We start from the raw sequence: 13,716 nt of genomic DNA, 5'->3' as shown, positions 1-13,716 counted from the left end.
ATTATTAAATAGGCTTTATAATATACTTGTATTGGATTGTGCTTGAGTTTGAACTTGAGCATCCACGGCTTGATTAATGAATCAAGCCAAGTCAAGCTGAGCTTAAGTTTTTTGACTTTTTTACGAGTTCAAACTCAAACATAATTTGTAAGCTTGGTTCAAGCTTAAGCCAAGTTTGAATATTTTATATTTGTTGTTGAGTTTAGTTTGAATTAGGCTCGGCTAGTTTATAATCCTAAATTTCCGACCAATTTCTTCACGTTTATTTACATCCTAAGTATAGCATCAATTTGATGAATTGCATAGATTATTTATTGCCTAAAGTCCTATACTTTTTCCCCTTAATGTGGAATAGCAGTCTCAATCTTTAGAGAAATATTGACATAAAGATAGTAGTGAGTGCTAATTTTGAGTATGTTTTGTATATTAGTATTTTTTTTTTTTTTTTTTTTGAGATAGAATCCATAATGTTTCCTAGAAAATCGCTTATCCAATCTTGCTCTTTTTTAAATGGGGTTTACATAATTCTAATCCCAAGCAAAGAACAAAGTTGTTCAAGGTCCTTTTCTCCAAAAAAAAAAAAAAAAAAAGTTGTTCAATGTCCATTGAAGCTTTCTTTAGGACTAGCAAAGTATAAAGTTGTTTTATACTTATTGGTTAAATACAGTCTTGTTATGTAATATACCCCAAATACCTTCCAAATTTCCATTCTTGTCATGTAATATCTCCTTACTTATCCCCTGAAGAGACCATACAACTCTATCCTTTGTTAGAGAAATGTAAAACCATGACAAAGTTGAAACAATCAATGGGTTGATGATCACTACATCAGTTATAAAAAAAATAAAAAATAAATAAAAATTTAATCCTTTGAACAGGCTAAATGATTTTTGTAAATTTTGTTTACACTAAGACCTCAATTATGCAAGTACCTCTTTGCTACAAATTTTTTAAAAGCATGTTCAAAAGTTACTTATACAAATTATGGATATTCATAATCATATAATGAAAATTGGGTTGTAATTGGATGTGTATGCTTCTACTAGTTTACTCCTATTTATTTTTTTGATAAGTTGGTTTCCTCCTATTTATCTGTCATGATCAGATTGGAAGCTGCAGGATTGAAAAGCAATTGACTTTATTTCAAAGTGGATGTGTATGCTTCTACTGGTTTACTCATATTTATTTTTTTGATAAGTTGGTTTCCTCCTACTTATCTGTCATGATCAAATTGAAAGCTACAAGATTGAAAAGCAATTGACTTTATTTCAAAGTGGAATGTGGTGGCTAGGGCTAAGTTTGATTGCTGAGAATGTAAATGAGAGTTGGGCTAGCTAGGCTAAAGAGATGTTTAAGGATTACCATACTTATGGAATATGGGTTCATGGTTGTGTCTAGCAGCTTGGATATGATTCTACTGATTCAAATTTAAATTTCAATATGATAATTGCAATTGCTATTATAGGTATGTATGCAACATGTGACTTCTTCAGATATGCAAGGGAAGTAGGAACTCAAACTTCCCCAAAGAAATTTGGTGGCATTCCATTCTATGATTGGTGCTAATAATCAGTATGGCAGGGTTGAGGAAGCACTGTGTTTGATCTTTGCTATGCTGATTGTTAGAATTTTTGTATGGGTAATATTATATTTTTTAATATGGTGTGGATATTATTATTGGGACTGGTCTAGTGGAAATTTAGGATTAAGATCAAGTGCAATATTTAAGGGCTGAGATTGATAGTTAAAAAAAACAACTTTCAATCTCAGCCCTTAAATAAAAAAATTTAAAAGTGTAAAAAAATTATAGTTAAAAAGTAAAAATGGTAAAAAAAAAAAAAAAATCTATGCCAAAATTGGAGATGCAATAATTGCTTGGTAGATTTTTTTGGAAAATGCAGAAGAAAGATGCAATGGTATGAACTAGTATGATCATTGGTTTAGCTATGCATATCTATTCTATATATATTTAATGAGAGATGCTACGTCTATAATATTTTTACAACATTTTTACAACAAATCACAGGTGGTTAGTTGTTATTGGTTCAAATTTGTAACTAACACTAAGATTACTTTTTTGTCCTAACAATAACAGCCAGTAATAACCTGCCACTTAGGACATGTTGTAAAAATACTGTAGACATATCATTTCTCATATTTAAAAATTGAAGCGTAAGATTTAAGTATGGGAAAAACTGCCATAAGAAAGGAATTGTAAGAATCTGGGATGAAAAACTCCATTGTGGATCAATATTTGACTAGTGTCTGGCTTCTGACCAATGTGAGGAATTATTGGTTCAGTCTCCTTGGCCACTATTTACTACCCAAAATCTCACCAGAGGGTACAGCTCATTGACTAGCCTATTTGCTAATCTCAAGATTGTTTTGTGATGGTAAACATTTATTTTGTCTACCACTTTGATTGAGAAACCAGATAGTTAAATTTGAAGCTTTCAGTCTCAAAAGCTTCTTTTTTAATTTTCTGGTGAGTAATCTCGATGTGCTTATAGCAGGTGATTCATAAAACAGGTGGACTTCAACGCTAAGCATATAATAACATCCAACAAATGCAGCATGAGCTACATATCAGTTGTTGGGACAAGCAAAAAGTTCGAACCTCAGGGAAAAAAAAGAAGCTTGGGCGGCATGAGCTGCAGCTTTAGCAAGGGTTGTTTTTGAGCATCCTGGAGGCCCATGGAGAAGAATTCCTCGTATAGGAGATATTCCCAGCCTTGAAAATGCAGCAGAATGTTTAATAGGCCACTCAACAGCTTGCCGGAGCTTTTTCTGTCCAAGAATAAAAAAAAAGGTGTCCTCAGGAGTTCCACAAGGCTTTCAATGCAAAATGAGAAGTTTATATTACAAACCTTCAAATCTTTTAGTCCTCCAATATCTTCCCGAGTCACCTTTGGGATTTCCACAGTAACACCTCTTTTTATGCTGGGCCCAGCTATGGTTTTTGCATGTTCCCAGTCTTCAATTGTTAAGCTGAGCACACTGGCATCTTCATTTGCATCAGAAGACCTTTTGACCGCAAATATGGTAGCCTCACGACATAAAGCTTCCAAGTCAGCCCCAACATAGCCATTGCAAGATGCAGCTATGGTGCTTAAATCAACATTGGGATCTAAAGGAACCTTCTTTGTGTAGAGCTGAAAATTAATTAACACAAACAATGTCAACCTTCAGCCAATAATAGTGTACTTAACTATCCAACCTCCTATCAAACTAGCTAAAAGATTTAAAATTAGTTTGAAGCACTACTGGCAGCATTTTGGGAGACTGATGAGTGTCATAGGATAATGGACCCAAGGATGGCTCATAAATTTAAGAGACTCATGCTAACCTTGAGAATTTGAAGGTGTTCCTCCTCAGTAGGTGTAGTAACTTCAACTTCAGCATCAAAGCGTCCGGATCTTCTTAGTGCAGGATCAATTGCATCCACTCTTCGTACACAGAATTCAGATATTAAAAATACATTTAAAGGTTTATACAAACAGTACAAAATACAAAACAAAGGAAATGGAACTGGAACTGGAAATTATATGATATTGAACTCATGGTATAATTCAATTGCCTTAAGTTCTGTAGAAGATCAGGTAGACTCTAAAGTTTAAATCACTACGAAACAACAGCTCATTGCCCACAATAAGCCTTTTGAAATTAAGCTTTGACATAGAACGAATGGTAATAACCAATTATAAAAGTTTCACACAATTCAATTTAAGAAATTGCTATAATCAAGATACAATAAAAAAATCATAAAATTACAGCAGGAAACCTACAGAAAAATGCGCTAAGGCAACCTGAAATCATATGTTTGTAGCAACTCCAAATATATTCTATAAGTCAATAACCAGTAATGAAAAATATTTTGACAAAGTAAATTTCTTAAGAAACTCTTATAGATGTACAATAATCAAGTTTGTAGGAAAATAGAGCAGCAGAAACTCTAACTTTATAGATCTGAGAGAGACAATAACCTGTTAGTGGAGGCAACTACGACAACTTGTGGTGAGAATTTGAGGAAGGTTTACTGGAGTCCATTAGTGTAAAGAGTTGAGAGGCTACACGAACATCTTGCTCCCTTCTGCATATGAAACATCACTTAGTGCAGCTATTTTCAGTTATATGCCATGTTCCACATCATCTTATAGGCAAATAATGAAAAAAGCAAATGGCATTATATCTGCAGTGTGCCTCAAATGTCAACACACATGTGCACGCACAGAACAGTTAAAAAGATAGGTGTCGAAGAGCAGATAGAGATCAGAAAAGTTAGTTTTTGGCCAATAGAAATTTAATCAACAAGACACTAGAAATTTTATCTCATTGCTCATGATCAACATCATCCACAGTTCAATTACCAAGGATATGATACTCACAATACCACCCCCCTTGACTAGAGCCTAATGAAACTACAATAATTCCAATTCCAAAGGGCCAGAAACTCAAACAAAGCCAACCTAACAAAATCTTGATTTGCAACACTACCTAATACCATATTTTTGAATAAGCATATACCTACCTCAACCCACTTACATCATAAGCCCCAACTTACAGAGGAAAAAAAAAGAATATTCCTCTCCGCTCCTCTCCTTATAACACCTTCAAGTACTCAATTTCCTTATACTATTAATTTTTTTGCCATGCATATTAATAGAAAGTGCAGTTCAAAAGTCCATACATCAAATGGTGAGGTAACGAATACATCAATGTTCTCATCTACATACCTAAAATCACGATGAGGACAGAGTGCATCTATTTCATCGATAAATATAACTGATGGCTTGCCCAACATTGCATGGGACAATGCCTCTGAAAATGCTTCCCGCAAAACTTTCTCACTTTCTCCAGCATGTGCTCTATGAACAGAGTGTGGACTGCAGAACATACCCATGAATAAAATCAATCATAAAATGATGAAACAAATAAAAATTCTGGAGGACATGAAACTATAAACCTTTAAGGGAACAAAGGCTTCAGCACCACACAAAGATCAGAGTCTTCAAAATCTAAAGCAAAGAACACACAAATAAGTGATGATCCCATACCTGATAATGATTAAACGTGCACCACATTCCTGAACAACTGCATGATTCGGATTTGAATATATCGCGATCAAGGGTGGAGTACTATAAATATTATTTATAGTAGTGGTTCTTATATATTGTAATACAATCAAAGTTGGTCCAAACAAAAAAATCTCTATTTGACGGGACTTCTTCCCCTGTTTAAATTACACAATCTCAATCAAGTGTCTGTTGTTCAATGTCTCTTTTTTTTTGGGGGGGGGAGGGGTGTAAATAGTGTCTGTTCTTCAATGATAAAGCAATTTCTTGGCTCAACTGCGTGTACTAGAAGAAGTTTGGGGTTTTTAATTGTCTGTGTCATAGTGTTTAAAGGGAGAATGATTCTGTGTGGTTGGACCTAATCTTTTGTTTAATAAACAGACTTCCATGATAAGTATTGCAGGTTGCATAAGATGTAAGTCGACAAGTCTTCTTCACCTCAATTGGGAAGAAGGATGTACATAGCTCACATAGCCTAGTTCCTAAACGTTAACTCCAAGCCTGTCTAATCTTGTTTTTAGATATTCCATGAGGGGCAATCCAATGGGTGAATATTGCAATCCAGTAGGGATTGACAAGTGTTGACTTTGAAGATGCTCTACTAAACAAATGTTTCCCGCAACTCCTGCTGTTACTTGGATATTCAAAGAACACTCAGCAACCCAAGCACTTCTATTTTCTAACTGTGTTGTAGCATGCATATATACCATCTTGCAATTGTAAAAAAATGATGAAACCATGTGGGGATCAATTATTCTCATTGGCTGCATCAAATAATAAGCATCCTATCTGAATTATCTGATTACAACAAGGAAAGAACAATTCTCCCGATGGAACAAAAGCACCATTAAATATTGAATTTCTAATTCAGAAAAAAATAAAAGTTAATAAGGAACGACAGAAGAAATCTAAACTACATGTTTCATAACCATGCATATCTACAGCTTATGAGGATACTACTAATGTTTACACTAGTGCTTTCATTTTAGGAGTTCCAAATATCATTAACATGATAGTTTATCACATATCTATTGTCAGGGAAGGAAGTTCTGCAATACAGCTCACCTTAGTTATTGATACAGACAGCTCATCCCATATGCCAGTGTTCCTTTCCCTGTAATTGTACAAATGTCAAGTACTTAGAAACAAAATTATTTTTCTTTGATATATTCTATAAATATATGGTTCATTCAACTAGCAAGAGAACATATGGATAGGTTACAATAGGACGAAAACATATTGTTAAATGTAAAAGACACAATAAGAAGTGAATGTCCATGGAATTTCCTTTCCTTTATTACGGGAGCATGCATACAGAAGTTCAGGCATCCTGTGACTTTCCCTTTCAAAACCCTTTTCTTTATGAGTAAATAATTCATTAAAGAGCAGAGGTGCAACCCATGTATAAGGGGAGTATGCAAGAGATACACTGATAATTACAAAGATCAAGCATCTAAATTAGAAATGGAAAACTGTCTCGAAGCTGATATCCACTCATATTAGGATCTAAGAAATAGAAAAATGATTGGAATTTTGAAGGATAAAACATTATTTATATTTAATGAATCTACTGTATATTTTATGTATATATGTTGTCCTACCAGGTCAAACTTAGTTAACAAGATTTTGTATCCCTTAAAAAATCCTAACTAGTAAGTCCATCCATGCTCACATCTAATCTCCAAACTTACCTTCAGCAGTTCACCCAGTGCCTTGGTCCATTTTTCTCACCAAGACACCCAGCACATATTTCAAGAACAAATTTCATATTAATAAACTTGTCAACAGCTTACTCTGAAAAGTTGTAAAAACCCAGAATGTGTAATACTCTCCCCCAGAATCAGCAATATCTATAATTGTTCTCCCCCAAAGTTGCCAAAACACAGCTAAAACAAACAGCTAACTCCAAAGTAAATGTTTATGAGGTAACTAAAACAGCTGTATCCCATGCTCAACGCCGCAAACGGCAGAATAGTACACAGGTCATTCAACTTCATGCTTGACAGTCTATGTATTGAACAACTAATGAACCTCATTCAAAATTTCTTAATATCATCTATTTTTCTAATTGTACTGCAATATGCAAAGGCTTTACATTTCACATTGCAGGTAACCAAACATAAAGAACAAGCCTAAATAAGTGTAACCAATTATTTACTTCTTTTTTATTTCTATTGGCGAGATTTACATAAAAATTTCATGAATTTCAATGAAATATCAAGACCAAACTTATGCAATTACAATCCAACCCTGTAAAATTAATGGCATATATGGTAAAAATTGTGATGAGCAGGGTTGAAAATTTTGATTTGTGAAGCCGAAATGCATTCTTCCTACCCAACCCAACACATAACTTACAAAACCCAATAAGTTAAACCAAGATTCACAAGTAATTGCAAAATGTTAAATGAATAAAGATTGAAGAGAGTGAAAGATAAATTTACATTCCGGGAACGACGGCGTTTAACCAAGGGAAGGTGGTGAGTTCCACTACTCAAGTTAACCTCCGTGGACATCGCTGCGAGTCAACCCGAGTCGAGTCGAGCCGAGTCTTCCATGTACTCGCCATTTAAGCCAACCGAGTCATGACTTGCTCACAAATGAGAGAGTGAGAGTGAGTGTGTGATTCTTTTGAGTCTGTCAGTGTGTGAGAGAGAGAGAGAGACAAGGGAAAGAACAGGGGTAGTTTTGGTAATTTGCCAAAAGGAGGTGGGGCGGGACAGCCACAAACTTTTGTTAAAGTGTCCCAAATGTTTGTTTACAAATATTCCCAAACAGACCACTTTTCTCGTTTTTTTTTTTTTTTTTTTTTTTGGGATAAAAATATCAAAGTATTTAAAAACAGGTATGTAATAAAATTTGAATTTTTTCATTAATAGAAATTCTAACAACAAGAGTTAGAATACTTATTACCGATTATTATAAAAGATGATGTTACTCAATTTTAATGTGGGAGCATTGCAACTCTATTGGTGCATTTGTATAAACGGTTTGAAAATGGGATTTTGAATTTAAAATAAGCGATTGTAAAAAAATTATGATGAGTTGTAATTGTAAAATAGAATTTTGAGTTTTAAAAATGTTCTTTTAACTTTTAAGTTTCCAAAACGACTAACCCAATGGACCTTATATAAGCCTAAAACAAGCTAGCTTAGGTTGGTTTATGGACTTAGTAATAAGCTTGAAAAACAAACTCATATCTTACTAAGTCTTTCAATTATTAAATAGGCTTTATAATATACTTGTATTGGATTGTGCTTGAGTTTGAACTTGAGCATCCACGGCTTGATTAATGAATCAAGCCAAGTCAAGCTGAGCTTAAGTTTTTTGACTTTTTTACGAGTTCAAACTCAAACATAATTTGTAAGCTTGGTTCAAGCTTAAGCCAAGTTTGAATATTTTATATTTGTTGTTGAGTTGAGTTTGAATTAGGCTCGGCTAGTTTACAATCCTAAATTTCCGACCAATTTCTTCACATTTATTTACATCCTAAGTATAGCATCAATTTGATGAATTGCATAGATTATTTATTGCCTAAAGTCCTATACTTTTTTCCCCTTAATGTTCAATAGCAGTGTCAATCTTTAGAGAAATATTGACATAAAGATAGTAGTGAGTGCTAATTTTGAGTATGTTTTGTATATTAGTATTTTTTTTTTTTTTTTTTGAGATAGAATCCATAATGTTTCCTAGAAAATCGCTTATCCAATCTTGCTCTTTTTTAAATGGGGTTTACATAATTCTAATCCCAAGCAAAGAATAAAGTTGTTCAAGGTCCTTTTCTCCACAAAAAAAAAAAAAGAAAAAAAAAAAGTTGTTCAATGTCCATTGAAGCTTTCTTTAGGACTAGCAAAGTATAAAGTTGTATTATACTTATTGGTTAAATACAGTCTTGTTATGTAATATACCTCAAATACCTTCCAAATTTCCATTCTTGTCATGTAATATCTCCTTACTTGATCTCCTAAAGAGACCACAAACTCTATCCTTTGTTAGAGAAATGTAAAACCATGACAAAGTTGAAACAATTAATGGGTTGATGATCACTACATCAGTTAAAAAAAAAAAAAAAAAAAAAAAAAAAAAAATTAATCCTTCGAACAGGCTAAATGATTTTTGTAAATTTTTTTTACACTAAGACCTCAATTATGCAAGTACCTCTTTGCTAAAAAAATTTTAAAAGCATGTTCAGAAGTTACTTATACAAATTATGGATATTCATAATCATATAATGAAAATTGGGTTGTAATTGGATGTGTATGCTTCTCCTGGTTTACTCCTATTTATTTTTTTGATAAGTTGGTTTCCTCCTATTTATCTGTCATGATCAGATTGGAAGCTGCAGGATTGAAAAGCAATTGACTTTATTTCAAAGTGGATGTGTATGCTTCTACTGGTTTACTCATATTTATTTTTTTGATAAGTTGGTTTCCTCCTACTTATCTGTCATGATCAGATTGAAAGCTACAAGATTGAAAAGCAATTGACTTTATTTCAAAGTGGAATGTGGTGGCTAGGACTAAGTTTGATTGCTGAGAATGTAAATGAGAGTTGGGCTAGCTAGACTAAAGAGATGTTTAAGGATTACCATACTTATGGAATATGGGTTCATGGTTGTGTCTAGCAGCTTGGATATGATTCTACTGATTCAAATTTAAATTTCAATATGATAATTGCAATTGCTATTTTAGGTATGTACGCAACATGTGACTTCTTCAGATATGCAAGGGAGGTAGGAACTCAAACTTCCCCAAAGAAATTTGGTGGCATTCCATTCTATGATTGGTGCTTATAATCAGTATGGCAGGGTTGAGGAAGCACTGTGTTTGATCTTTGCTATGCTGATTGTTAGAATTTTTGAACGGGTAATATTATTTTTTTTAGTATGGTGTGGATATTATTATTGGGACTAGTCTAGTGGAAATTTAGGATTAAGATCAAGTGCAATATTTAAGGGCTGAGATTGATAGTTGAAAAAAACAACTTTCAATCTCAACCCTTAAATAAAAAAATTTAAAGTGTAAAAAAGTTATAGTTAAAAAGTAAAAATGGTAAAAAAAAAAAAAAATCTATGCCAAAATTGGAGATGCAATAATTGCTTGGTAGATTTTTTTGGAAAATGCAGAAGAAAGATGCAATGGTATGAACTAGTATGATCATTGGTTTAGCTATGCATATCTATTCTATATATATTTAATGAGAGATGCTACGTCTACAATATTTTTACAACAAATCACAGGTGGTTGGTTGTTATTGGTTCAAATTTGTAACTAACACTAAGATTATTTTTTTGTCCTAACAATAACAACCGGTAATAACCTGCCACTTAGGATATATTGTAAAAATGTTGTAGACATATCATTTCTTATATTTAAAAACTGAAGCGTAACATTTAAGTATAGGAAAAACTGCCATAAGAAAGGAATTGTAAGAATCTGGGATGAAAAACTCCATTGTGGATCAATATTTGACTAGTGTCTGGCTTCTGACCAATGTGAGGAATTATTGGTTCAGTCTCCTTGGCCACTGTTTACTACCCAAAATCTCACCAGAGGGTACAGCTCATTGACTAGCCTATTTACTAATCTCAAGATTGTTTTGTGATGGTAAACATTTATTTTGTCTACCACTTTGATTGAGAAACCAGATAGTTAAATTTGAAGCTTTCAGTCTCAAAAGCTTCTTTTTTAATTTTCTGGTGAGTAATCTCGATGTGCTTATAGCAGGTGATTCATAAAACAGGTGGACTTCAACGCTAAGCATATAATAACATACTATAATTCTTGTAAAATCTCTCACCGGAACTAATCTAATATTCCATTCTAATGCCTTTTCAGTGCAATCCAATAAAAGTGTACATACATTAACCTGAGAGAGATAAAAGACTTAAGGTTAAATATAAGGTTATCATTATTTTGAATAAACCAAGTATTTTAAATTTATAAAAAAAAAAAAAAGAGGAACTTTATAAATGGAAACACTTTGAATGACTCTTTTCATTCACAAACACGTTGAATGCCTTTGAATTAATCAACAATGATGGGAAAATGGATGATTGATGAGGCTATTGGGAAACCAATTACCAATACATTTTGAATGAGAAGTTTTTTTTTTTTTTTTTTTTTTTTTTTTTTTTTTTTTTTTAAGGTTATCATTATTTAAAAAAAAATCAAAACATAATTAAATTAGCATAAATACCTATAAAATAAATTTTAAAAAAAAAACCAAAAAAGAATTTGTGTTTAATTCTAGACCAAAACAAAAAGAAAGAGACATTACTCATAAGTAGGGTAAATTCCTATATAAATAAAAAACCAAAAAGAGTTTGAGTTTGAATGAGTAGTTTTTACTTTTAAAAAAATTCCAACGTTAATCATTTAAAAAATAAACAACGAATTCATTATTTTAAAAAAAAAATAGAGAAAATTTTTGGAAACACGCCAGAACAAATAGAAAGAGGCTTTACCAATGTCCTTTCTCAAGCAGCTAGTTCAAGCACAAAGCCTCTTGTTTGAAATTTTTAAGTCAGTCGCGGGTAATAAGCAATCGTCAAACACTTTTGAATCCCTAATCACATCCACCAATGGGTAAGTAATCCTCAAATTATGAATACTTGATAGCCATAGCAGGTAAGAACTCAAAGAAAGCCAATGATAAAAAATTAAAAATGAAAAAAAAGAGGAACTTGCAAAAGATAGAACCTGAAAAGCCATTGGAACCTTTGACAATGTCAATTTAAATTGTTTAGAAACCAAATCTGAAAGTAGAAGAAGAAGAAAAAGAAGAGTATTTTTTTTTTTTTTTATAAAATGAAAAACAAAATTGAATTTAGTAATTGAAAAAGTGGGAAACATGGTTGGCAAATTAAAAACAGTTTCTTAGGAGTAAAACGTGGGAAGTGAAAATTAGATGTAATCAGTCGTAAAAGGAAAAAAAAAAAAAAAAAAACTGAATATATTCAAAGCATTTTTTTAGGAGTAGAACATGAGAAGTGAAATTTAAATATAATCAGTTGTAAAAGGGAAAAAAATGAATTTGGTAATTAAAAAAAGTGGAAAACGCTGGTGGCATATTAAAAGCACTTTTTTTAGGAGTAAAACATGAAAAGTGGAATTCAACTAGCTAAATTCCATTGTGTAGTTAAAATTAGTATCTCTTAAATGGATACTTAATTGAATTTCCACTTTCCTTGGTGCAGTGGTCACTCAGAGTATTTATACAAATATAAATACTTGTGGGGTGTGGTAGGGTGGAAACAAATTGCGCCTGGATCAAACTTAAAATGAAAAAAAAAAGAAAAAAAAAGAAAAGAAAAAAAAGAAGAATGAAACAAAATTTGGGCCCATACTATACTGCTATAGTGATGAAACTGTTATAAATGTTTGCAGAGGCGGCCCAGGTTTAAAGGAGTCTTCGTTTGTTTGTTTGCGGAGCCCAACTAAATTGAAATCTAAAAAGCCGAGACGGACGGTGGAGATTGAAAGTTGAAACCTGTGTGTCAAATAATAAAATAGAGGAGGCGCGCGGGGTATTTGAGAGTGAAAAACAAAACTCAAAACTGAAAAAAGAATAAAATTGAAAATGGCGGGGGGCACTAAAAATGTTTCCTCCCCCCTCCCTCTTTTTAATTTTATAAGAGCATTCTTATCAAACTATGTCAAAAAATATAATATTTTGCATCTCAAAATCCAATTTTATAACATATAACACACCACTTTTCAATACAGCCTATATCAAAACTTCTATTTTTTTTACCATTTCATTTAAATAATGTTTCTTTATTATTTTTCAATAATTTTTTATTTTTCCTCTCTCTGTCTCTCTCTTTCTCATAGCACCGCCGACACCACACTACCAACCACCCACCAAAAACCCACCACCCATACCACAACCACCACTAACAAAAAAAGAAAAAAAAAATATCACAGCATCTCCACATCCACATCCACATCCACCCACAACCACCACATCCACTCACCACCACCAACCACAACAGAAAAAAAGAAAAAGAAAAAGAAAAAGAAAAGAAAACTCCACCGATGAGGGCGAATCAAAACCTAAGGCGTGAAAAAAGAAAAAGAAAAAGAAAAGAAACCTCCACCGGTGAGGGCGAATCAAAACCCACAACTTGCAAATCGGAACCCAAGGCATGAGAGAGAGATAATCATAGATCTGAACCAGTGAGGTCAAGTGGGAGGGCGAATTGGAGGCAGCGACGACCTGGCGACGTTGCGGCCAAAGAGTAGAGAGATCGGCGATGTTGCAGACGAAAAGTAGAGAGATCGGCGACGAGCAGAGACCGGCGATGAGCACGGCAAACTATGAACCACGGAGAGAGAAGAGAGGAGAGAACAAAGATGAGAGAAGTGAGAGAGAGGAAAGAGAATGAGAAATCAGAAAGTGGTGTTGGGAATAAAAAAATATTTTTTATTTTACAATACAACTACAGTGTCGTCTCAAAAATGAGATTGCACTGTAGCAAGATTGTAAATTTTATAACATATACCCGTTTTGATGGAGATGGTTTTTTGGAGTTTAGATGCTAAAAAATAGCATTTATAGCATATGAGAGGCTTGATAAGAATGCTCTAATATATAGTTTTGATCTAAGTAAGAGTAACACATTCATACCGCTTGCTTTTCT

General features: G+C 33.1%; 1 protein-coding gene across 38 annotated transcripts in view; it reads right to left on the bottom strand.

Annotated features, from left to right (window-relative positions):
* LOC126719029 (cell division control protein 48 homolog B) overlaps positions 1–13,716 on the bottom strand; it is a 140,124-nt gene that overhangs the window by 16,591 nt on the left and 109,817 nt on the right. For 12 of the 38 annotated variants that reach the window (XR_007653170.1, XM_050421515.1, XM_050421518.1 and 9 more), the window contains 2 exons: positions 2,868–3,152; positions 2,618–2,787 (listed from right to left, as the gene is read on the bottom strand). Coding sequence is in view for 13 of the 38 variants with exons in the window: in XM_050421515.1 (XP_050277472.1) it covers positions 2,618–2,787; positions 2,868–3,152 (455 nt within the window). In the remaining 25 variants the exon portion in view is untranslated. Of the gene's footprint in view, positions 1–2,617; positions 2,788–2,867; positions 3,153–3,346; positions 3,447–6,137; positions 6,187–6,763; positions 6,867–7,516; positions 7,799–13,716 lie in introns of those variants that run through there. The other 26 variants (XM_050421550.1, XM_050421559.1, XM_050421537.1 and 23 more) reach the window with 18 other exon arrangements.

Source organism: Quercus robur, chromosome 3, assembly GCF_932294415.1.
Source record: "Quercus robur chromosome 3, dhQueRobu3.1, whole genome shotgun sequence".
Lineage (NCBI taxonomy): Eukaryota > Viridiplantae > Streptophyta > Magnoliopsida > Fagales > Fagaceae > Quercus > Quercus robur.
The sequence above is the reverse complement of the archived record's forward strand: the minus strand, read 5'-3'. Positions and strand labels throughout refer to the sequence as shown.